Here is a 26,091-nt window from a genome sequence, read left to right on the forward strand (position 1 = left end):
GCAAGTGACAAAAGGTGACAAACTCATCCTTTGATGCAAATGGATCTAAATGGATGCATGCTGCATCTGAATGGAGGCATGTCGCTAAATGGGTTTCAGTGAAATTCCTTCTGCTCTTAACTGAGCCATACTTGACCCAAGTTGCACTGAATTTCCATGAACTCATTTGAGCTGCCACAGACAGCAACTAAAGAGACTCCTGTGCTATTCCTGTGCAAATTCCAATGTGAATTTGTGGCATCATCTGTCCTGAAGGACATCAGGTAAAATAAGGCTGCAAATAAAAGCACGTATTCCATCTTAGCCTAGCCTGTCTTTAAAAATGCACGTTTTTTGATATCTTCATTCTTAACTGAGATCCTAGTTGAGACATGTTTCATCTCTTTAACAAGGGCCTGCTTCTGGATCCCTGAAAATGAAACAAGTGTTGTAGGGAAAGCACCTCTGAGCTGAGAGAGGTAGATGTGGTTGTCAAATGACTCACCTGGGAGAACCAGAAACTGAAAAAATTAAAGAAACTTGAACTTAAGAGCAAAGTTGAAGGTAAAGGCCTAGTGATTCTATACTGTCAGCTGCAGTGAATAATAGTATGCAGTACTGAGGTTTTTCCCTTACAGCTAACAGTTAACTTGTTTTATGTGCTGGTTTCTTTTCTTTTTCTTACTCCTCCTAGCAGCAGGTGACAATGATGATGCAGTACTGCTACAGGAATGACATTATCTGACCATCATCTGAAACCCCCGAATTAAAAGGCAAAACATAAAAAGGGAGGGAAATACAGCCAAATTTTGTGGGTAGAAACAGTCAGGTTCTGCAGAATTCTGTGGTTACATATCCTCCCTCTCCTCTCCCACTTCACTTTGTGTTTTCCTTGGCAGTACCAGGTGGAGCTCCTTACCTTCAGCAGTTTCATGAGGCCTTCTAACTGAACCATCAGCTCCCTTCGGCTTTCCTGGAGAGCAGACATCCTCTGTTCCAGCTCATCCTTCCTCTGCCTGAGGAACAAGGAGACCTGGTCACAGCTCATCCCTCACAGCAGCAGCATCATTTAACTTTAACTGCATCATTTTGCCAGCCCTGCTATGGGGACACATGGCTACAGACCACAGGAAAGCAAACACACTGTGAATTCAGCACAGGGCTTAGAAAAGTGGCTACATGAAGGCTAGGGAGCTTCCTCTCACTGGGAATCCTCATAGGACTGAGTAGTGATTAGGGAAAAGACAGACACTGACACAGACCCTTCTTCAAAGAACAAATGAGGTTCAAACAAGCTTGTGTTATAGTCCCTTGTGCAAATGCCTGGCAATTTTAGCTTTGGAGCTCTCTAGTCAATAACCTCACTAGCTGTCAGGAGAAATTAAAGCCGTGCCCTGAAGGACAGGAAATTACAGCAGGGGCACTGAACACAATGAGATATGAAAGAAGCTAAGACAGTTCAGAAATTCAGACAAAAATCCTGCTTTTGATTTCTATTTTTTTTTCCCTGAAAGCAAGAGGAAGACTATCACATAGTACAGATATAACTGCTTGAAGTTGCACTCAAGAGTCCAGTGCTGGCTGCGTGACAGCGTGAAAACTGAGCTACTCCACGTGTGACAGTCTCTCTGTGCCCCATAAATCTGAACAGCTCTGATTCTGCACAGCTCCACTACACAGGATGGGGGAACAGCACTTGCACACGTTAAACCACTAAATTGTGGGAGGTCTCCACCTAAAAACAAAATGAAATTGTTGCCTTCTGGAAGTTATGATATAATTAACATTATTACTGAAAAATATATGTATATTTTATATTCTACTGCATTGCAAATAACATACAAACACTATGTTGTTAGCCTTGTACTACCTACAATATATGACAATTTAATCCTAAATGGAAAAGCTCTGGAACCAACAAGACTTAAGTAGATTTCCTGTATTTAGGGCAATATAAAACTCTGATTTTGAGCCTTCATTGTAAGTGAGCAACTACAGATACAGACAACACTGATTTCTACAGAACTGCTCATGTGTGCTATCCCTCACCATTATAACAGGATCATATAGTAACTCTGCCAGGTTGCATTTACTCTTCTGAAGGATTGATCTATTTCCTGCTACAAAATGCCTGTGTTGGTTTTTCTTTTCCAGACAGGTAATGGTTGGAAATGCTATGAACTGTACAAAGGCAGCAGAGTTTATTATTTAATAAAAATAAGGTCCGTGTAATTCAAAGTGGCAGGTCCTACTACAGAGCTCTGCTGGGTTTTAGATTCACTCCACAGGGAGAGAGGAGCTAAGCAGTCTGCCCTGTACACACTACTCCTCTGAGGTTTTTCTCCTGCTGTACTCCAGAGCAAATTCTTGGAAGTAAGGGGCCTTCCAACCTGTCTCCAAGACAGTACTGGTAATGTGAAGGAATGCTGTGCTCAGGACCTCATTTCAGTGAGTGCCACACTACAGAGCTTGTGAAAGATGGTGGGACAGGTACCCACAACGTGGCTTACAGATTCCAGCATTTCTTAATACAACATGAACTGAATTGCTCTACAGCCCTAAGTGCTTCCAGCCTGAAAAATCAGCATAGTAACAGACATAAATCAGGGCTGCTACCCTGAGTCCTGCTGTTTTACACATAAGAAAAGCTGTGTGCCCTCTTAAGTATCTAGGAATTTGAGGTGGTGTCAAAATTCTCCAGTAAATCCAAAGTCAAGACTTTTGCATTTCAAATGGTGAACATTTCAGAAGGAATGCAAAGTAGTTCAGACCCAGAGACTAAAAGTTATTTTCTGATTCTCATACTGCATATTAAATCAGGGAAGGTATAGGTGAGGCATTCAGTATCACTGCCCTAAGGACATCACATATCAAGAAATTCAAATAAGGGTATTATGCTTTAATATTGTATCAAAATTGAAAAGAGGTAAAAGCTAAGTAGCCAGCCTGCTAACACTGCACAATCACTCCTTTTTTTTTTAAGTATTATGAATTTTATTAGTCAACTACATAGAAAGCTGATTTCCTAAACCTGCTGAAAATGGACTTTTGGTTTGATGGACAAGAGTTATATTACTGGTGTATTTTACAGTGCACATGTTTTCATGGCAGTCAGTGTTATATGCCTCACACAACATCACTTGCCTGTAGAACTCTAGAAGTAATTACACATTAAAATCCCTCATAGAAATAAAGAAGCTAATTTGTATTTAGATTGGAAAGCCAAAGTAATGATTTGTGAATCAGAAAAATATTTTTGTGAGGAAAACTCCATAATAAAACGATCAAGTATTTGTAAAGAAAAAAATTTAGCACAGTTTCTTATAGTAATTTCCTTTGGATATGCATCATACCACTAAAAAATTATTTGTGTGAGGAGCGGCTGAGTGGCAAAAAATGTTCATTAGTCAGGGGGCAGAGCAATCTAGCATTGTTTCACTGGAATGAAAATGCTTACACTCTCTTCTCTAGTCATATAGATCATTTGGAATAGTTCTTATTGGATTCTCTGTCTGGCTCTCACAACATGAACTTCAGGACTTGCAGGGAGCCTGTGGATCTGGCCCAATGACCATTGCCCTTCTTCAATGTGATATACATGGGAATTAGTAAATCCTTGTAGAGTATTGTAACTAACATGCAGTAATATCCATATTAATGTTTTTAGCTTGGTGGGATAACTGGAGGAAGGATCCTCTAAATCTTCAGCAGCTGCAGATGACATTACTCTTCACCCCCCATGTGACAAGGAAGATCCTTCTGCAGCCTGGTTTGGCACCACAAAGAGAACTGACCTCTCCTTAGAGTTCAGCACATGGGGGAAATTAGATTAACATCTAATTCTGGCTGTATTTTCATGTAGTTCTCTATTTTCTTTAGCATAAACTAGAAATCTTTGTAGAGGCATTTGTTCTGAACGTTTTTTCCCATATAATTAATGGCATTTGGACCAGGCTGTGGGAACCTGTTCCAAACAACCTAAGGGCCTAACTCTGCAAATACTAATGCATGTGCTTAATTTAATGTAGAGGAGTAATATGTGATATTTCTCATGCACACAGTTTAAAGCATAAGCTTAATTACTTCTAGGACAACGGGCTGCACCAAAAATGGATAAAAAATACACATTGGCTGACTTAAATAAACCTCCAAAACCATAAGCCAGGCTTATCTTTTATTTCTTCTCTTGCTGAGAATGACTGGTTGGCCCCTGTCAAGGCCAGAGGATTTTTTTACTCCTGTGAGCTTACCTCAGGAGCCGGAGCTCTGCAAGGAGAGTGGGATTTTGTTGGGCCTTCTCTGGTGTGGGCTGAGACGCTTGCTCATGTTCAAGTCGCAGCCTCTGAATCTCCTGCAGGATTTCTCTTGGGGAGGAGAATAAGCAGAAGACCATAAGTCATTAATTTTCCACAAAAGCAGCTCCCTGGACATTGCAAGAGGTGAAAAAGCATGACTGTATTTAGCTTAAAATCAGTGAAGATGTAAGTAAAAGGACTTGTTTGCAGCCAACCAAAGAAGCCCTCAGCAATGGGACAGGGTTCTGCATATTTTCTGAATAAACTGTAAGGATTTTGCCATAAAGGGAAATCATTCTTCAAAACACCCCAAAAACACGTGTAGACATAAAATAGCTCAATGCTTGATAGAACTGCTCCCTTTTAATTCTTCACCATGAACATTTCCAGCACCTCATGAACTTAAAAAAAATTGAAGTAACCTTTCTGGACATTGTGGAGTAGCAGAGAAAATATTTAGCCCTTTAAAATACTTTTAATGGAAGCAGAGATGTGAGAGCAGCTGACAATTCACAGAAAAGCACTTTAACAAGACTTGTTACGACTGGCTTGTGAGCCCTGGAGTGCTGTCAAAAGGCTAATACAAAGCTTCACAGCAGAAGGTTGAAACCTTTGTGAATTTTGTCTCTTCTTCACAATGTGCTGGAAGCAGACGGTCAGGAGGCAGCCTCGAACTATGAAAGGCAAATCGAGACTGGAGCTGGTGGTGCTCATTACACGGTGACAGAAGGCAGTGCAGAGTTTGGAATAGGAAACCATCTGGTCTGGGCTAGCCTCTGTTTTATGGTCCAGCACTAAAAGCAGAGCTTTGCTGCCATACATTTCATGGCATCAGGCAGCCTGGTACCCAGGGCCAGGTTCTCTGCTGTTAACAAACAGGCATCGCTCCTTTTTTTGGGATGGCTGGCCTATTTCTCCTGGACACTGTCTCTCAGTCTCGGTCACATCTGCACCTCCTGTCTCATTTGATCAGCAGCCTAACTTGCTGCTAATCTTCCTGCTAACCTCTCCCAGGCAGACTGTGTTCTGAAGAGCTTTAATCATCTTTTTCCTGAATAAAAGCAGGGGAGCGTAACATTACAAGCGTGACTGATCCCTTTATCATTTCATGTTATAGTGCTACTGAGAATCCAACTGAAAGTTAATCTGCTTTTGAAACAGGATAGACTTTTTTTTAAACTCTTAACAAACAGCAGCTGCAAACAGTAAAGTATCCATGATTAAATCATGTCATTGGACATTACACTTCTGAAAACATGGGGTGGCTATGGATTTCAGAGCCTTTATCCTATTGTATTGACCTTTTTGTGCTCTGTTTTTTTTTTGTAGGGGGAAATGTATGTGCCTGTATAAGCACATTGTGCAGGTGGTAAAAAATGCTAAGAAACAAACACGTATGTAACATATGGGACTGAACAAAACCAGGTACTTCGTGCATCCTTACCGGTTTTTATTTTCCAGCTCTGCAATCAGCTGCCTTTGTTGCTTGTTTGCATCAATAGTGAAGGAGATATCTGATGCCCCTCTCTGCTGACTCGGCTGCTGTTGTAAAACAGAGAAGGCTGCATTGAAAGAGGAATAGCCAGCATGCACCACGAGTTCAACACAGATCTGTTCTGTGAAATCTGTTTACAGAGAGTGCAGAACCAAGCTTGCCGACACTAAAAAAAGAACATTCATGTTGTGCTCATACCAGTATGGAACCATTGCTAGTAAAAGCAGAGTAAGTGCTAGAGTAAATAAGAGTCAGTGTTTACCATCCTGTCAGTCACTGCTTTTTCACACAGCTTCCTCTGAACCAATCATAAAAGGCAATGACACTGCTGCAGGCAGTTGCTGTAATGTGCCTCTTGATATTGATGCTACAGACAAAAGGAGCACACTGAAGCAAAAAGCAGTGTCTGCCTCCAGAAAGGACAGGATGTGTTTCCAGAGCAGTGATGCTTTGCGCTCTTGAAAGCACGGTTTTACTTTCAGTTTGAAAGCAGCGCTCAGTTTTCAGTCTGGCTGTGTGGCCCATTTGGCCAAGTTTTCCTATCTGCTCTCATGATACTTCAGAAAATCTCTTCCCCCAGTCCTTCAGGTACAGCAAAATCTTTTTTTTTCCACCAGTAAAATTATATGAGAATTTGTCTCTCACCAAACTAGGCAGTGCTCACTACATTGGACTATGCATTTTTTGAATGTTCATCAGCAATAATCAATCATTCTTTTCCTTGTACACACTCCTGTATTTCAGCATTGTAACAATGACAACACACAGCAGGACATTTAGAAGTTTCACAACTATGAAAGATACCCATTTATTTCTAACTCCAACCTGAAAGAATCAGGTATTTAAAAATACTCTTCTGAATTACTGCTGTGATATGAGGGTTCCTCACCACAAAAAGGCCTGTGAAGTGTAACTCTGGAGTGTTATTTTACGTGATGCCAGGCATCTCCTCTGCCAGGAGGTGAGCCCTCAAAAAGGATGAAGGTTAGGACTGTCTGTGGGAAAAGGACAGTATGTTTCCCCCATAACCACATACTATCTTTTCTGCTATGGACACATTTTCCCATTAACACATCAACCACAGGGAAGCAAAACAGTGCAAAAAGAACTGATACACGCTGGTGAATGCCATCTCATTCAGGAGGAAGCAGGATCTTTATCCTGAATGCCCTCTGTTAGCAACGTATTTAGTTCCTTAAAACCCAGGATGACTATCACCAAAGCTTTAAAAATTTCCACTGCCCCTACTGGGCATCACTCTTTTGCTTAGAAAGATTTCTCTTTATAGAAATCTCCCCTCTTCCTTCTGTCTCTTTTGCTCAAAGAGTAAAGATGGATGGCAATGAGAAATCCAGTACTTGCCTTCAAGTCAGCTCTGTTTATCCTGTTTTCCTCTGCATCAAGGACACATATTATATGGAACTGTTGTCAACTGATTTTTAACCAGAGACATTATTACTGGGGAATCATGTTCCTATAAAGAACTACTGTCTTTCAGAAATAAGATCATTGCCTTAAATTTGAAACACTGTGTCACATGTCTGGAAAGGACTGATTTGGGCTGGACTGGCAGAACAGGAGCACCCCTCTCCTCCCAGGCAGCTGCAGGTAGTGTGAAATCTCCATGACACCATCTGCACAGGGCAGCAGATTTGTCTTCACCTGGTCTGAATGTGACTCAATGTCTTTACACGATGCGTGGTGCCCAATTTCATCCTTTCAATTGACTCCACAGTGTGAAAATGTTTCTGGGTGCTCCAGATCAGCTGCTTTTCACTTAACCCTTGTTCTATCAAATGGTCTGAGATCGAAAAAAAAGTAGCTAGGCTGACCTTTTATGTATCATTTAAGATTTTTTATACTTTGATAAGGCTCCTGCTTCATTCTCTCTAGTTCCTGAATGCAGTTAGTGAGGTTTTAGCCTGTCATCACCTTCTATCTTTGGACACAGAGAGCAGAATAATCATTGCTCTGAAATGAAAATGGGAGCCAGGGCTAATGCAGGGGGTCATTACAGTCATCCTGCTGAAGAACATTCTTTAATATCCTTAGTACTTAAGGCCCTAGTGGCTGTGATATTCGAGCTAGAGAGTAAAATGGATTCACCACCCCATTTTTCCAATGCAGTAAATCATTAACCTTTAACCAAAGCTAGTCCAGACAATATTTTCTAGTCTTTCCTGAGTTCAAGATGTCAGACTCCCTTTGATGCAATTATTTAAATGCCACTGCATTAGTATATAGATTATATGCATTAGTATGCGGGTTCTTCAGATTCAATGGACTGCATAAAAGTGTTATTATTAAAGCATAACAGCCTCTGATGAAAAGAATAGGGAAAAATAATCCATTAATCATTAGACTGTCAGATGTAATTTCCCTGATCTTGCCAAGCCCCTGAAACACGACAGAAGGAAAGTACCTTCCTTTAATTAAAACACTTACTGATGAAGAAGTTTCTGCTGCCAGCCTTGCTGCGTACCTGGCGATCAGCTTGTGCTCTTCATCCAGCCGACTTGCACTGTCAAGGACGCTGCTCAGGGGGAGGGGGAGATGGGAAGACAGCTTTATACACTGCAAAAACACCCTCTGCCTCAGCCAGCCACCACCTCACACCCCCACACGTCACAGCAAAGGAGCAAACCGTCACCAAATTAGGAACAGCTGATGTTAAAGGAGCAAAGGGGAGAGAATTTCCCTGGAAAGATCAGCTCTAAGGGGCTGGGCAGCACCTTCCCTTAGGGAAAAAACAGCAGTGTTCTGCTGTACAGGATGCAGCTTGCAGACTACTCTGCCCAAAAAGGGTCAGGAGGTGGTTAGCCCACACTTATTTGATAACTCAGCTTTGTCATATCACCTGGAAGACTACTTTTTGCTCAGCGGATTAGCAGGAGCCTCGGTGTTTGTCGAGAAAAACTTTAGAAGCTTTGTCATACTTGCCCCAGAAAACAGTGTTTAGGACAGTTTTGCAGGTCACTTACCAAGGTCTCATGGATCACTGACCTAGGAATTTATAATCAGGCTTTCTCTTTTATTCTTGGTTTCTTGCTATTTGGGAGCAAGACTTCACAGTATCATGTGACTGTGATCAACAAGTGTAAAAACTAAACAGCAAATATGCGGAATTCCTTTAAAATATTGCACCTTGTTATCTTTTCTCCCCCAAGAATATAAAATGCAAATATTTCTCTCATGTTAATGCTTTTCTAACTGTCCTTATTTTAAAAGGAAGCTATTATTCAGTCAGATGAGCAGGAAAAAGGTAATATAGTGAGAACCTTCACTATTTCTAAACATTAGGAAGTTTGCAGACAAACATCAAAACTAATAAAACCAGAAATCTTTTTCAGAAATCTGAAAAGGACTTAGTTGACCCTGGATAATCCTGGGCTTTAGAATCCTATACTGCATTACTTCTAGTATACATAAGAGAGAAAAAATGAAGTCCCTAAGAAGCAGCAAGAGGAATGTGGAATTGCCATGTGGAATACAAGGCTGCCTGCGGACTTTCCCAGACAGAGGCAAGTCTGGCCTCTTTTCTTATCCTTTGGCTACTGTATAATGGTTTTTGGCTGAGGGAAACAGGAACAAATCTCCCTGCCCACGGGCTCTTCTGGGCATGTAACTGGTTGCTGGCAAACGAGCTTCAAAAGAATCTGGGCATGGGATTTCATTCTGATTTTTTTTCCCAGAAATTGTACTTTGAACTTGAAAAACCTTCCAGAGGAAAACTGCACTTGTACCAAAAGCCCTGCTTTTGAAGAACTGATATATTTAAAAGGAATATTTCTCTAAAACTTCTCAGTGAGTATATGTCCCCATGTCCTTCAGAGAACTACAGTGCACGTGTGTTGTTTGGCCTGATTAAATCCACTGGGATTTAAAAGTTATGTTTGAAAGATGAGCAGTGGTTGATATTCACTGATCATGAAACTAGAGCTGGGTGTCATGTGGATTTGCAACAGCTTAGTGATACAAGAGAAAAGAGACAAACATCATCTTTTTCTCATTCTCATAATAACCCATGAGGCCACAAACATGAAGTTTAGAAAAACAGTAAAGCTTTGAAAAGTGAGACACAGAGAGGTTCTGTGTAAATAAAACTTGTGCTGCAGACTGCATGTAAGACTTTTGGTGATAGATGAACACTGACTTTCTGGTTTTGGTTATGTTTATTTTGTTACATACACAGCCTAATTTTATGCTTACTGAGATTCTGGTGGGGTAACTGATACACCTTTAGAAAAGACCAAAGCTAAAGGTATTTTTCTAAATTTATACAGTTCTGCTTCTTATATACTCAAGCTTACTGTACTAGTATGTCACCCAGAGGAAGAAAGGGGTGAGCAACTCTTGCAGACACATAAAATTATGTAAACTGGGTAATGAGGGTTACTTTTATGACAGTTTAATTAATTTTTAATTTTATCATAATGACCAAAACATTGCATCCTAACATATGGTTTTGAAAACAGCCAGCATTCAGCATCAATTCTCCTTTTTATGGCAATGTGCAGCAATATCCTTCTTGGAAAAATGGATTATGGTTCCACTTGTTGGCATAACCCAATCTGCAGCAGAGTTCTGAGATGTGAGCTAACACCTACACCAACTGCTTTACTGAGTGAACCAAGCCATTGCAGCTTTTTCAGTCTTACTTGTATTTAATTCCTTTAATATATATATTTATGTGTCTGTGGATGTCATAAAGTAGATGTAGCAATGTGTCAAATTTAGTCCATGAGTGCTGCAAATCACTAACCCCAAAGCCTTGAAAATTAATTTTCACTGTCTGAGGTAAATGGACTTCTGGAATATACCTATTCTATGTGACCATTAAGCACAGAATTTTGTGCAGCAGCATTAGCCTTGACTGCCAAGAATTTTATGTCTCAGAGTTCTGAGATTCACCAAAATTCAGTTCTGTTTTACTTCACCAACTTCACAGAAAACCCTACAGTGATACAGTAAGACAACTGTACACAAAAGGTTTAAAGTATTATGAATGTGTGTGCAGAATGTGGGACCCCAGGGGAATGACTCAGGCATCCTTTTGAGAGAAGCTGGACATTTTGCATACAAATATCCTACTGTTGTTCCTTCTTTTTAAGAATCACTGCTTCTCCATTAGTGACCACTTCTTTAAAGACCTTATAATTATTAGCAATAACTGGCCTGGCACCTATCACTATTCAGATATAGAGTGAATATCCAATATTAGCACCTGCACAAGGGGACTTCTGTGGTCTAAGGCAGCTCCATTAAAAAAAGGGATCTCAAAACTGCAGGCAAAGGATGAAAAACATGATAACCTATGGGCAAAGGAGTAATTCTGGAGGATCTTTGCTATTTCTCAGGCTCCAGATGTGTCAGACCAGCCTGTTCTGCAGTAGGCAGCTGGCAACAGCTGATGTGGATGTTCCCTGCTGGTTTTACAACTCTGTCACTGCTGGTTAGAAAAGTCTCTGGTGAAATTTTTGCAAGACAAGTATCAGTGCAGTCTTCATGACATGCTCTTATTATACAAACTCTTCCTTAATAAATAATTTGCTATAGAAAATACAGACAAATTAAAGGGTCAGTTTCTAAGCCTTAGAGCTGTAAAAAAAGAAAAAAAAAGAAAAAAAAAAAAAAAAAAGGAGGCATAACAGCGACACACCAAATGTGTTGTGAGGACTAACTGACACACTTCCAAAACTGGCTTGGTTTAAGACACTTGAAACCAAGACAAGTCATCTGAGTCCTTTACTACTGTTATTTTGCCATTTACTTTAGAATCACCAAGATTTTACCACCAAAATATTGTAACACTCAGCTATGTGGGAATAATCACAAAAATTAACTCTCTTCAAGGGAGCTAATGTCTACACGTTTCCTCTGTAGCAACAGGTCTCTGAATGTTTTTCCTCTTTCAAAGGAAGATTAAACCAGCCTTCCCACCTAGAGTTCTGCACAGCCCCTTAATAAACATTTTAAAATATACCCTAGAATAGTACAGCACTTTCATACAGAAATAGAATTCACATAGTACTATGCAGTATAACACAAAACCCCCAGAAAACAGCTCTCTATGAAACCAAAATAACCTCTTACTTTTAATTTATCTTATTTTTTTCTATACCTGAAAAGAAAAAGACTGAAATATATGGAATTATTATTCAAAGCTAGGCAAAGTCCCCATCTTACAAAAATGGAAACTATTTAGGTTAAAAATTCTTTTTAAGACTCAGACACTAAAGATAAACTAAAGTGTCAAATATTGGTTTTAAATACTAAAAAAGACTTTGCAATTAAACTATTCAAAACATCTGGCTAAGGGCTAATTTTTCTACCCATATAGTTATTATAAATAATGAATTAATTCTTCCTCTTTGTTTATTAATTTGCTCTGGAGTACTGGCTTCTAAAAAACCTTCAAGTAGCTTATTAGCCTGTGGTAGAAGGAAAGGAAAACTTGTACTTTTACTTGCAGTGTCAAATAACTGGAGATGAAAAATAAAGATAAGCAGTGAAAATTAATTAAATGAATTAAAAATACCCTATAAAGCCCAAAATAGAAATAGTAGCTGCACTTAAAACAAAAACAAAGTTATACTGTGTTATATTAGACTGATGATTAGCTATAAATTAGCTTCAGCATCTAAAAAACCTCAAATCTTGTTTTGTTTTTAAATGTTACTATATGGCTCTTCAGATCATTTTATGTATTATGCTCACGAAGTATCTCTGCAGGTTTTTCTTGCAGATAAAGGGCCAGCTATAATCATTCCTCTTTTCAGCTTTGGCTGCCAGAAGCACTTGAGTTATCTGATGCCTGAGTAGGTACAGGTAGCATTTTGCAGGCAGATTGAACAGCAGAGCTGGCCAGCTGCAGCCTCCCTAAATCAGAAGCTACCTCATTTTGGTTAACTGCATGCTTTACTCAGGTCACCAAACCTCCTTAAGATGCAGGTGAAGTAACTTGAACTCAGCACCATCCTGGCACAAGTGTGTGGGTTTTGAGCAAACTGCATCCAGTCACTTTGAGGCATGGGCAGGAGGAGGTCAGCTTTGCCTGAAGATGACACCCCAGACTTTGAGGTGCAGCAGCTGAGCTTCCTGCAGAGGTCTCACCTACTCCTCTGGAAACTGACTTCTCACAGGAGCTCTAGGATGCCAAGATTTTGTTCTTGTTTTTACCAAAATGTAACCATTCTATTTCTCTACTAGCAGTCTTAGTCCAACAAAGCAGAAAATGGCAATGCAGTATGGTCTGATGCTTGACTGAGACTACTGTCCCTCTAGGTTATGTTCCTGTCAAAATCTAATTATACAAATAACTGAGATTGTTTCTCATTGAGGATGCTGTGACTGCAGTGATTTAATGTCAGTAATCAGATGTTATGTACTATACTTTGCATCAGTTGTTTAAACAATTAAGGTTGTTGTCAGTCACTCCCCCATTCATTTCTCAAAACCAAATAAATGTTGAATATCATGGCATATGATTTGTACATGTATATTTGGAAACAAAGGTGCTATGAGTTGGTGAGGTTGGCTCAAAGCCTTGAGGGAACAGGTTGGAATATAAAGAATAAAATTTCGAGGATGAAAACAGTACAGATGAGGTGAGGCACTCACAAAGAGGTCTCAGGAGGAACTGGTAGCCAGAACTGAAGCTAAATGAATCCTAAAATGGCAAACCAGCCCAGCACCACCACGTCTATTCTTCACTCCCCTCTGAGCAATCATATCAAGTAAGTCACTCATGGTAGCCAGGGTCCCATCTCCTTCTCCCTGTCACACCAGACTCAGTGGCAGCATATTCCTACCCTCAGCCATGGGTGAGCAATGCCTGGTCACACACATGCCCCCCAGAACCAGCTTTCACAGCCACATGTCAATATTCCTCTATAAGCCCGATTTCTGGAAGTGCTTCTTCAGGAATGAAATTCCTCTTGAAAATGTTTTTGTTTAGGATAAAAGGTTTTAATTTTCCTCACTAAAACATGGTTTGCTTTTTCAACCCTCCACCACTGGCACATTCCAGTGGGCTATAGAGTAGAGAAGCAGATCCAGGACAATGAAGGCAGACTTTTTTATCCACTGGGCATGACAAATTACTCCCATTTTCAACAGGGACTACATGCAGAAGTGAAATTTTACAGACTGCAGAGAAGCTGCTTATTGCCTCCTACATACTGGAGTCAATGGAGACTTTCTTCTAACCCAGGAAATATTCTGGAGTGGCAACACAGGAAACTGAAGGGTTTGCTATGAGCAAAATAAACCTCCTGATCACAGTTTTGGTAGAAACATTGTACAGTTTTCTGCTCAGCTCATTTTCTAGGGCCATATACTGCTCCCCACTCTGCTGTACAGGGCTGCAAAGTCCGGAATTCTGTTGCACTTGGAGAGCTGAGGCAGCATTTCCCTCCCCTGGAGTGGCATGCTGCAATGCCAGCATCTCAAGTGCCAGGACAGCTGATGGGTTTAGGAGACAAAGCTCTAACAATTAATTATGTTCAAGACACCCATTTAAAAGCCCTGAGTCTAAATGAAAGAAGGGAAAATTTGTATACAAGATTCGAACAATGAAGAAATCAGGCAGATTTAAAAGCAATGCCTGACATATGTAAAAATCAAAATTAATTTCTCTCACTAGGTTAGTAAGAAAATTATTATTGTGATTTAATTATTAATGTACTATTACAGTTTCTAACTTTCAAGGAAGGTGAAGCTACAAATTATAAATTATCTCAAAAATTAATACCTTGAAAACATGGGCTTGTTTAGTTATTGTTGTGTGAAGATTTCTGCACTACCACCAAGTTCTGCACTGCCCAGAGCTCAGTATCCCAAACAAGCTGCATAGCCATTCTTGACTATGCAATTATTTGCAATACTTGGCAATACCTTGCAATCTGCAGTAGAGAGAATAGCAGCTAGTGCCACAATCCACCAACTTTGGGAGGACATAGCCCATATTCATACACATTCACTTCAGGTTAGTGCTCATGAAGAGCTGCTCCAGCTCCTCAGGAAGGAAGGGAACAGGGAGAGCATTTGGCTGAGCAAGGTTCCTTTGCTGGGTGCCCCCAAGGTGCCAAACCTGCACTAACCGTGCGGGGCTGCTCTGCAGCATGTTGACATAGACCCCGATGAGCACGTGTTCATCAGCCAGCCTGTCTGCAACATCCAGGCTGTACTGGAACCTGGAACAGGGGCAGGGTGGGAGCCAGACAGACACAGAGACAAACAGAGAGCAGGAGCAAGTAAGATTGTGAAATGGGAATCTAGGAATGACTACTTCAGTGTTCTTCGGAAAAAAAAATATCTAAACTAAACAACACGCCAAGTGCAGAAATTATTTTGTTATTATTGTAATTTATATGGTTAGTACTTAGTGATTGGAATTTACATGGTTAGTACTTAGTGATTTATGTGGTTAGTCCTTAGTGATTTAGGATAGGCAAGTAGCATCCCACTTGATGACAGAACCAGCCTCAGAAATCAGTGAGATGCCAGATCAGACCAGGGACTGAAGTTCTGGAGCTGTACAGTAGCATTTCTTACAAAATACAGCAAATTGTGAGGTCAGCATTATTTAATACACTCTATATTGCACAAAACCATTAATATAGATATGTAACATACATGACTGACACACTGAATTCACAAGCTGGATTTGCTTGGAAGCGTCTGATACACAGACCTTATGTGTCCAGGTGTACATACATATATTTAAACATGCCTTACTTAGCTCACGGGATTAATTACTTATCACAATTTTCTCAGGGAAAAATGTATATAGAATACATTAAAAGTTGAAGGAATAAAGGAAAATGTTTTGGTTTAGCTGTGTTAGTGCAATTTAAGAACATACTCTCTCTTTAACTTACCCTTTGCCTTTCAAGAAAGCTGGAGCAGCCCTAGCCAGCAGTTTGTTCTGCTCTACTTCAGTATTCTTGGAAGGAGAGCTAGTTAATAAGACAGGAAAACTAAGAGGAGGGTAAACAGTGATGTCTGAAATTCATTATAGAACAGAGTTTGGAGAAGCTCATTTGAGTGCCCTGGACTGAATAAAAAATAATAGAAGCTTTAAAGGAATTCTAGAAAACGTCAGGAAATGCAAAATGAGGAATTACGAGTTTCCCCTCCTGTTCTCCAAAAGCAAACTATTAAAGCCTCCACTACAGAAATAACAAACAAAATGTGCTTCTCTTACAAATGGAGAGATGAAGGCTTGTATTTTCCAGATAGAGTCCGAGATAAACACAGTCTCAAATGCTGCTTTTGAGCTGGGAAAGCTTTACCATAACAGCTAAATTGCTTTTCTCCACATTAACTGTAAGATGGTTTGGATAATCTATGGAAAGGCATTTATTTGGACGCAGTGATGGGATACAGCAGTTTAATTTTCAGAAGTACTGTTGTTCTGTTGATTTAAAATAATATATAGTTCACCAAACACACTTTTTTCCTAATTACAGTATTTAATGGATTGCAGTAACTGCCTCTTTCCCAACACTTAAATATCCATGTTAACAAGCTACCACCGGCTAAAAATGAGAAACATTGAAAATGTTCTTTTATTTTTTTTCAGGCTGCAGCATTGCCTTGTTTTTAAGAAACAACAAAGCAAAACAAAATTATATTTTACTTTCTTCTTTTTAAAAATTAATCACCTATTTTTTTGTTTGGCACCTCACAGGTGAGAAAGCATGGATGCACTTGTGCGTCCAGGGGTGGGTGGGTGGGGGTGTGTGTGTGTGTGTGTGTGTGTGTGTGTGTGTGTCTAGGCAGGTAATGTTGCACAAATGTGGTGCCTGGTAATCTGCAAAACCTTCAATATTGGGACAAAGAAGGAATTCAATGAGGTGAGATTTGTGCAATTCCCCTCCTTTTTGGAGGGCAAGGTTGGCAGTAGGGTTCTGAAGAGGATGGGACCAAAGGTTGTTCTAAGAACTCAAGCCTATTGATTTATAATAAATTTGTAAGATAGCTTACAAATAGAATTAAATGTGGTACTGCACAGCAAGAAAAAAATGCTTGTTTCACATTTCTCTGCCCACCAGCATGCCACTTATGTGTATTGCACTTCCACTGGGGGAAAATCCATGCAGATAAATGTGCCATGCCATCTAGAAGGATGCGTTTTCCACACGTTTTCTTCCCAGTTACAGAAGGAAAATGCATTCACAGGGCACAGGGTGTGCCACTTGAGCCAAAAATGCACCTTCCACTTCTAAAAGTACAGATAAGTAAGCTGCCACAGTGGGAGACCAAAGGCCCCAGGGCAGATTTTGTGCCTTGCTTTCTAACAATGCGCCCTCCACCAACCACAAGTTCCCCCCTCCTATGCTCCAGAGGCCACACAGTCAGTGTGGAGAGACAGGCGAGCAAGGATTACTCACTGAGCAACTGATACCATGGCCCTTTGCTTTACAGTCCATTAAGAAAACTTTAATCTTCCAACCTTTTCTCATGAGTTACATTTCCTCAGTTTTTCTGATGTTTGGGTGTCTCCTCTGGACTCCAGGCAGGCTGGTTAGCATATCTACCCCCGTGCTGCTGCCCTAAACTACAAGCAAACTTCTAGGCAGATGTCTCCTCCTCTGGGGAATGAGTTTTAATGGCTTTCCACATGATGTTCCAGGGTCAAATGCAATCTAACAATTGTATTGCTGACTTCAATTAGTTTGTGGTTCACTGCAACTGCTAGGTCCTCTTTTAAAATAATTCTATCCATCCAATTATGCTCCCATCTTTTATTTGACTATTTGCTTCCTTGCTACAGCACTTTTCACTTATAATTACAGAATTTCCTGTAATTGATTTCAGATCATTTGGACATCAATTACTACCATTGCTACTGAGCTACTTTTCTTTTATTTAGAAACTGCTCTCCAAGCACTCCTTTCCACAACTATTTCAACCCTTGTACCACCTACAAATTGGATGTATTCACTCTATTGCTTCCATTAAGTCACTATGAGAAATAGTGCAGTGTCTAATTTAGGATAGCTTTCAAGAATCCCAGCAGATGTCCTTCTCCTAAAGCGACAGCAAACTTCTGAAAATGTTATTATTTATTTTCAATGCTGCTCTTTTACTAATTTCCCTATGTCTGTATTTCCTTTGGGTACTTCTGTGTCATCTGGGACTATGTATAAGGCCCTTTTAAGGTCCACCTGTATTGTATGTGCTGCTTCTTTTTTAACCCACTGGATCAGTCAGCCTGTCAATGAAATAAATTAGTTTGGTTGGTATAATTTGTTCTTGACAAATCTATGGCGATTGTATCTTGTTTATTATCCTCCAGATGCTTACTAACTCTTTTATAATTTCAGTATCTTTGGATACCAAGGTTAGTCTGCATCCTCTATAATCCCTTTCACCTTTGTCCCTGATTCTACCTTCCAACCCTCCTTCACTTGGAGGAGCTGACATTTGTCCTTCTTGTTCTTCCATATCTTCCTGCATCCTCCACATATTCCCAAAATGCAACGAATACTTCAGAGATCATTCTGGCCACTGAGAATTCCCAACTGGAACAGATATTTCAAAGATATATTCCTGCTAAAATGGAACATCTTGTAAGATGCTAAGTAATGCTTCTCCATCCAAATTTAGAGACAAACCTTCCAGCTGTGAGCAGATGTCTATAAAGATACAGACCTAATAATATTGGTGCAAATGTTACGCCCTCATTAGTGTCTGCCTGGCTACTAAACAATCAAACATATAAACCTTTCCTTTAGCCAGGTAGAATATTGCTGATATTCTGCTGAAATAAGGCTTCTCATCTTGTTCTGAAAAAAACACGCAGAGACAGCATGCAGTTAAAGTCTACCATGCTCCTTAGAGACAGGAACATGGAGAACAGCAGCAGCCAGTATGTCTGTTCCAAGTTAGTTGATGACTAGAAATCTGGCCTAATCTCTTGTTATGCCCAGGTAGAATATCCAATTCCTTTAACTTTTATGTGAAGTTCAAAGAAGGCACCAGCCATTCTGACTCAGCATTAAATAAGACCCAATTTCTCCTTGGCTATGGGTATCTGATATCACAGCACATTCTTTCTATCTATCACACAATTGCCAAGTCATCTCAAGTTCACCAGAATGCATTGCATCACACCATTTATTCCAGTTTATTACCCCTTTAGAAGAACTAAGTGCATTAGCTGTGAAGGAGGGACTGACAAAAATACAAGAAAAACATTCTGTTTCATCTTCTCCTACCTAAGCAGGATAATTCAATAGCTTAAAGAAAACACTTATACAGACATTGTACCCATTACTATGGCAGCTATATACTTTAAGTCAGCATGACAGACTGCAGCAAGGGAACAAAATTATTCAAATAAGGAAAAAACCCCATTAATTCAGTGTATGGAGTTATTTCTCTTGAACAGACAAAAGTTTCTATAATGCTAAGTTTTCTTGTTTTGATGTAACATATGCAAATCATTGGGTTTGCAAGGGCATTACCTATTCTGCAGTAATATTCTCGTCTTCTGCTGCCCTCTAAGCCATTGAAAATTGCAAAGCAATTGAGAGAAACCCTGAATATTAGCTACAGAAAAAGAATTACAGGCCTTGTGGTTTTAATCATGTTAGCTGTCAACAGCAAATGACCATGATTTGGTATTTGGGAGAAGATCACAGACTTTTTTGATTCTTTTTTTCTAACACAAGTGCTTTAAAGCTGTTCTTGAGCTGTACAGAGCATATTGTTGATACCAATTTCCACGCTGTATACATTAAGAAGAAAGGTGCTTGTAATTGCTAAGCCAACCTCCTCATTAAAGCTCTCTTATGGACCTGCTGGCTCAAACTAAGCAAACAAGCACAGAAATTTTAAGTGGACTTTAATTCTAAAGCAGTTTGAAGAAATTAAAAGCAACTGTGGGAAAGCCTGAACCCAACTTCCTTTGAGCTTTGGAATAATTGTGTACCCACCCAAAATTAGTGCTTCAGATGAAATTAAAGTGTAAATAGTATATAATGTTCCATCTCCTTTCAGCTGCTCCCCGCAATTTGTCACTGCATTTATCAATTATTAAAGATCTTTCCTCTAACCAGATTCTCCATCCTCCTGGTTAATTTCCAGTTTTCTCCCCTGTATCCAGAAATATAGTAGTGTGCTGAACTTAGGAGATGCTATCCATTTCCAGCAGCAGAATGAGCTGGTGTGCTGAATTTAGCATTTGCTGCCACAGGGAGGAACTGGTTAGAATGGCTATGTTCTTATGTGAGCACAAGTAACTGAAATAAATACCATGGGAATGCTATGAATGACTTTCTCTGCCAATTCTCCTTTGAATAAACATTCAAATTATTCAAATAAGGAAAAAAAACATTAATTCAGTGTATGGAGTTATTTGTCTTGAACAGACAAAAGTTTCTATAATGCTAAGTTTTCTTGTTTTGATGTAACATATGCAAATCATTGGGTTTGCAAGGGCAAATATATATATAAATATATATATATAAATATATATATATATATATATATATATATATATATAAGTATATATATAAATATATATACTGCAAAGGCAGTAATATTCTCATCTTCTGCTGCCCTCTAAGCCATTGAAAATTGCAAAAAAATGGAGAGAAACCCTGAATATTAGCTACAGCAAAAGAACGTCACTTAAAGCTATCTGAAACCTCTGGACTAGACTGCAACACAAATTAAATTAACCATAAGTTATCTGCAGTGAAAACACAGCCAGCAGAACTTTTAGTGTTGATTACATTCAGCTAGAAATTTTACTCTGAGTTTGTACTCTTCTTATTATAATATGAATCATGGAGTATTTAATATAAAACCAGCACAACTGCAAACAGAGCCATCAAAGTCTGTTTCTCTTGTGCTCAAGAGGGTGAGCTTCCACTAATGGGGCCTGATTTTCTCAGGGCAATACTAACTGTAAAACTTAAAGAATGAATGAAGATACAGTTCTTAGCCTGACCCAGACTGATGATCTTGGCATTTAGCAGAAAAGTACCTTCATATCGATAATTCTTACTGAATTATAGTTAGCGCTCATGGATTAACAAGAAAAAAAAAAAGGAAATTTCCGCATAATTCCACATAAAAAAAGGTGGGGAAACTGTTCTTATGCAATTGCGTATTTCTTTAATGCAGAATGAAACAGGACCTTCCTTTAGGTCACTGAGATGTGAGGGAATGCTGGAAGAGGCAGGGGTCCAAATCCAGTGCTCACTATGTAAATGGGAAGTTTTCATTAGCTTCAGGAGGACTTAGATGTGTCTTTCCTGTGGTCATTTTGAAAAGCAAAGCTGAGGGGTCTGGGGAGGGTTATTGGCAAGCAGTGCTTTGGGCAGAACAGCAGCCACCCACAGCGAGAGCTGAGGCAGAGGAGGCTGGCTGTGAGACCTGAAATCACTTCCAGGCTTTTGTGCAATTCTCATTCATTCCTTGGTCAAGAACACAACAGGCAAGTCATACACTGATGATGGAACCACAAAGGTGTAGTTTACAAAAGCAATGTTTCCAGCTTCCGCTGGACACATTAATATTAATCCTACGGGAAAGGGAAAAAAGGAAAGAGTTGTGCTGCGCAGAAGCAAGAGAAGTTGGCAAAGCCCACAGCCAGCAGGAAGTCTATTCAAAAGATTAATTAGAGCCACAGAAACCCTCTAGCCCATCAGAGCCTTCCTTAAAGAATATTTTGAGTAGTTTAGCAGAATTGCTAATGATTTAGTGCATGAGCTACAGAACTACTGCGATTAGTAGGTTAGTGCTCTCATACTGACCGTGAATTGTTGTGAAGCTGATTTACATACAGCTTTATAAGAGAATGCTCATCAGCCACAGGACTGGCTGCATTTATACCCCCAAGTAACCTGAATGATTCAAACAATGAAACCTTGTTAATACCTCAAAAAGAATACACAGAGAGCAGAGTGTTCAGAGAGGGTTCGTAACAATAAATCTAATTTATTTAGAAAGAGTACTGACTTGGCTGTTTGTGGGGTGCTTTTTCTTTCCAATAAAAAGATGCAAATTAAATTTGTAAAAGGTGAAAATAAAAATACCGAGATTAGGCTGTCAAACTCCTAAAATCCTGCTACGTCAATGAAACAAAAGTGACAAAACTTCTAATATACAATCAATGTAATTACTTTACTTATCAGGGTACAGTTAACTCTAAAGAAGCCAGAATGACTGCCGCATCATGGAAACTTCCAGCTGTACAGGGATGTCACACTCTCCACTTATAAGGAAGTCTGGGTACCTATGCTTGAGGGGGTGGTACTATCACCTGCCTTCAGGGGATTCTCATCAAGGAGTGTTTCCTAGGAAAAAAAAAGGAATTCTAACAGCTCAAGAAGCATGTATGTTTAAACCTGATAGTTAAATACAGTCAGTTACTAAAGAAGACAAAGGTAAAATAATCAGGTATGTTTTACAGGCAAAGAGAGACGAGCAGCACAGTAGACAGTGCTGTGAGTGTTGCTGCAGGTCCTTGCCTAAGGAGCAGTGTACTTCTGCTCATCAAGCACAGGCACGTCTTGGGAATTAACAGAAGCATCAGCAGCACTCCTAAAGAGTGCTGCTCTTAGCGACCTCTCCTGGAGAGGCTACAAATATATTACCCTGCCTTGCACATAAACCCCCATATATTCCAACTACAGAAATGAATCTGCATTTGCAGTCTCTCTGTATAGGCAGCAGATCTGGCCTTGGGGGCTGCTTTGGGACTGGCTTTCAAAAAGCATCTCAGTCACACCCACTAGCACTGAGACAACATAGAATTTACAGCTCACAGCTCCTGGAAACAAAATTCATAAATCAAATAAGTAGTAAACCATCTACACTCTGACTTTGCAGTGTACACTGCAGGTTTGGTTTCAGTTTTGATGTTAAAATATGTAGCTGTGCATATCCAGAGATTGTGTTTAGTCATTTGGGAATGCTGAAGCACTGACACACACAGCAGGAATCAAGCAATAAAATGCACCCAAGGAAGACACATTGCTCATCTTCCCTAAGACAGCAGGAAGTTATTTTCCTGCCACCTTCTTACCTGTGTGCATTTGTAGGCTCACATAGATGGGGTCAGACAGCTAGCAAATGCTACACACATATTTTGGCTGGACGAGCCAAAATATTGAGTCAAAATGTACAGTCAGCTGCAAGCACCTCCTCTTTTGGGATTTCCCTGCCTTGAGACTTCCCTGCTTTGTTTACTGAAGGGTCAGTCACCATATTTCAAGACTACTCTTTCTTCCTTATTGATTTTAATGAAAATCAGAATGATTTAACAGGATGTCTTGCTGTGTCTTGGAAGTACAAAGACATCTTCTCTTTGTTCATCCATTCCTTGTGGTATGATGCAGGCATTCCCAGCAGGCAATGGCACATCCCAGTTCCTATTCCCACAGTGCTGTTACAAAATGACTTCTCACCAACAGCCCATTTTGGGTCCCTGTGGGAGGGTGCCTGGGGTTGCATGTGAGCCCTTTTTAGTGGGTCAGAATGGTTCAAATGAGAGCTGAAATTCAGTGCTCTGCTATGGGGAGCTTGGGGTGCCTTGACTCCAGCTCTCTGTTCAGATGTCTGAGTATCAGTCCAAATTAACCAAGGCATTTCTCTGCTCACGTCTCTTGATTTTACTGGGTTTGGTGAGAGGGCTTGTTTTTTTATTTTTACCCCTGTGAGGGAACTGAAAATTGAAACTTCCACTTCCACCACTATCATATAATGGTTTGATATAAATAAGGATAAGAACTCACCTTCTGTTTGCAAAGGGACTTCCTGAGGGAACAGAATGGGAGAAGAGTGTGTCGTTCATGCTGGTTACAGGTCGGGGGGGCCTGAAAGGCAAAACATCCAGCTGCATTAATTTTGCACCAAACCCCCCCCATCAGCAACAGTGTTTATGTAGAATAGAATGAGCTTCTTTAAAGTAACATTGCAACTGGCATCTTCTGCTTTACATAGTAAAAGTTTCAAATTATAGATGCTGTGGTTTCAAGAAGTTGATAAAAAAACACTGGTACTTAGACCAGGAGGGAAATAATGTCTTTGTGTGTTCTGAGGTGAGTTTTAAGCAACCTGCTCAACTTTTTTCCCCCTGCTTTGGCAGAATAGCCATGATGCCATTGTTCCTTTCCAAAGGCAACAGTCCAGGGTGCAGTCCCTGCTTTCAACCAGCCAGGATGAGCACTGGCAGTCAGTTTCCTGTGGTAGCATGGAGGTCTGCAGCATGGAACTGCCAATAAATGACAAATCTTTTCATGAAGATATTCCTGGTGCTAAGCTCCACGCTGCCACATCCACATAGTGACCACAGTGTACCCAAGCCCTCAGCATCTCATAAAATACACATGGAATTTTAAATTGCTTTGATGGCAAAGCTTTTTAACCGGTATATCAAACCGCAAGTCGAAATTCAGAGTAAGTATTTAGTTCAAGAGGACCCATTAGTAATGATGATTTTATTATTATATTCTTAATTTCCTGCTTTTACAAAAAAATGAAACAAGAAGGAATTTTCCTCTGCTTTCTTTTACTGTCTACTCTTAAAAATAATCTGTGTGTAATTTTCTCCTTCTGTATCCATTAAGGAGAAATTCCCCTTTTCATCAGACTTCTTATGGAACATTGGGCAAAAGATCTATCTGCTTTAAAATCACAGGGCTTTCAATCAGTTATGAGCAGAATCTGAAGCCAGATATAATTCAGACCTCAATTTGCTTAATATTTCCTTTAGGCTCTCTGGAAGATCTATCTTGCTTTTTGAATTCTGCAGATGTGCAAATTGAAATATGCTAGCCATCTGCAAAATATTCACTGGGCTCCAATTATGCAAGACAACTGGTCAACCAAAGCACTTCCAAGAAACCCAGTTCTGCATGGAACTAAACTATAACTATATATTTTGTCCTATAAGTTCTTATAAAAAGGCAAATATATGGTATTTGAAACATTCAAATTAATTTCTCAGCATGATAATGCTACACTGATTTTAAGAAGTTTAAAACTGTAAAAAGCAAGAGGTAGGATGTAGAGTGTTCTTTATTTATACAGTTTTAACCTAACCCTGCATCCGCAGAACCACATGAAAAACTTCATTTCTGATCAGTCATGAATTAGAGAAGCAGTCCTTTGTCTTCCATGTACTTATAGAGAAGTGTTTAATGTTATTTTTTTTTGTAATACTGAGATTACTGCAATTTTTCCAAGCTTTTGCTTCAACAATTGTACTACAGAAGAAAAATACTCACCAAGTATCTCTTTTGCAGCAGAATAAAATGGAAAAGAGATCATTAATTTAATTGTCAGTTCAATATGTATATGGTCTAAGTAGTACATTGGACATACTCCATTCTTATGACATTGAATCTGATAAAGCATGAGAGCCTCTATGCATAAAAGGTCATTAATCTGTTTACAAAAGCAAAGTTACTCTTGTGTACAAATGTCTTTAAACTCCAAGACCTCGCTATGGTTTCCTGATTAGCATTACTTTGTCAATTCTCATAATAAAAAATGGTATTAAACTAATCCAGAGCTTTCCTAAGGCAAGTTTCCTAAAGGCTGATGCCCACTGTCAATGTCCTGAGGTTCCACTTGAGTATCAAATGGATGTTCAAACACACAGAGTTGTGTGATATGGTAAGACGAGAAAAACAGACTTTTTTTTTCTGATTGCAAATCAAAGGAAAACTCAGCTATTAACTATAAATTATATCTTTCTGAGGTTATTTTTAAACTCCTGAAAGTGAATGATTAAGCTTTCTGATAAAAGTGATACTGAATTAACTGTCCTCAAGGAGACAGAAAACATTTGATGCTATTGAAATATGCTATGTAATAAAAGCATGCTATGGCACAACATATATCCACAGTAATAAACCAAATTAAATAGGAGGAATTTTCCAAAGTGCTTCAGGCTGCTCCAACCTGTTTACACTGATGTCAAAAATAATGCTCCCACAGGCTTAAGATGGAAATGAAGTCAGGCCAGTGCAGAATAGATTTGAAAAATATCTCCATGGCCATGCCATTTGTCATCTCTGCTGTCTGGACTTTCTTTCATGTTGCTATTCTTATGTACAGAGGAAAAATGACCCTTTCATCAGTGGGAGGAGTTCTACCATCAGGTTTATGACACACTGATAACTACTTCTCTAGATGAGGCTTTAGATGTATTTCTTGCTTAATTCAAAATTTTGTGTGGCACCAGTAAAACAAAAAAGCCATGCAGTCTTTTTGTCTGGTCCCAGGCAAAGGTGGAAGAACAAACAAAAAGAAAGTCTCTCTATAGTAATGCAGGGAGCACTTGTCCCCATTTAA

General features: G+C 39.6%; 1 protein-coding gene across 16 annotated transcripts in view; it reads right to left on the minus strand.

Annotated features, from left to right (window-relative positions):
- Positions 1-26,091, minus strand: part of DTNA (dystrobrevin alpha) — a gene marked incomplete at its 3' end in the record, with an annotated part of 181,353 nt that overhangs the window by 22,613 nt on the left and 132,649 nt on the right. For 6 of the 16 annotated variants that reach the window (XM_084210490.1, XM_084210489.1, XM_084210493.1 and 3 more), the window contains 8 exons: positions 23,526-23,606; positions 21,543-21,632; positions 15,651-15,728; positions 14,871-14,963; positions 8,215-8,302; positions 5,719-5,816; positions 4,230-4,343; positions 899-995 (listed from right to left, as the gene is read on the minus strand). In XM_084210490.1, the coding sequence (XP_084066616.1) occupies positions 899-995; positions 4,230-4,343; positions 5,719-5,816; positions 8,215-8,302; positions 14,871-14,963; positions 15,651-15,728; positions 21,543-21,632; positions 23,526-23,606 (739 nt within the window). Of the gene's footprint in view, positions 1-898; positions 996-4,229; positions 4,344-5,718; positions 5,817-8,214; positions 8,303-14,870; positions 14,964-15,650; positions 15,729-21,542; positions 21,633-21,690; positions 22,086-23,525; positions 23,607-26,091 lie in introns of those variants that run through there. The other 10 variants (XM_084210485.1, XM_084210484.1, XM_084210492.1 and 7 more) reach the window with 4 other exon arrangements.

Source organism: Fringilla coelebs (assembly GCF_963513975.1).
Source record: "Fringilla coelebs genome assembly, chromosome: 1".
In the NCBI taxonomy this organism is placed as follows: domain Eukaryota; kingdom Metazoa; phylum Chordata; class Aves; order Passeriformes; family Fringillidae; genus Fringilla; species Fringilla coelebs.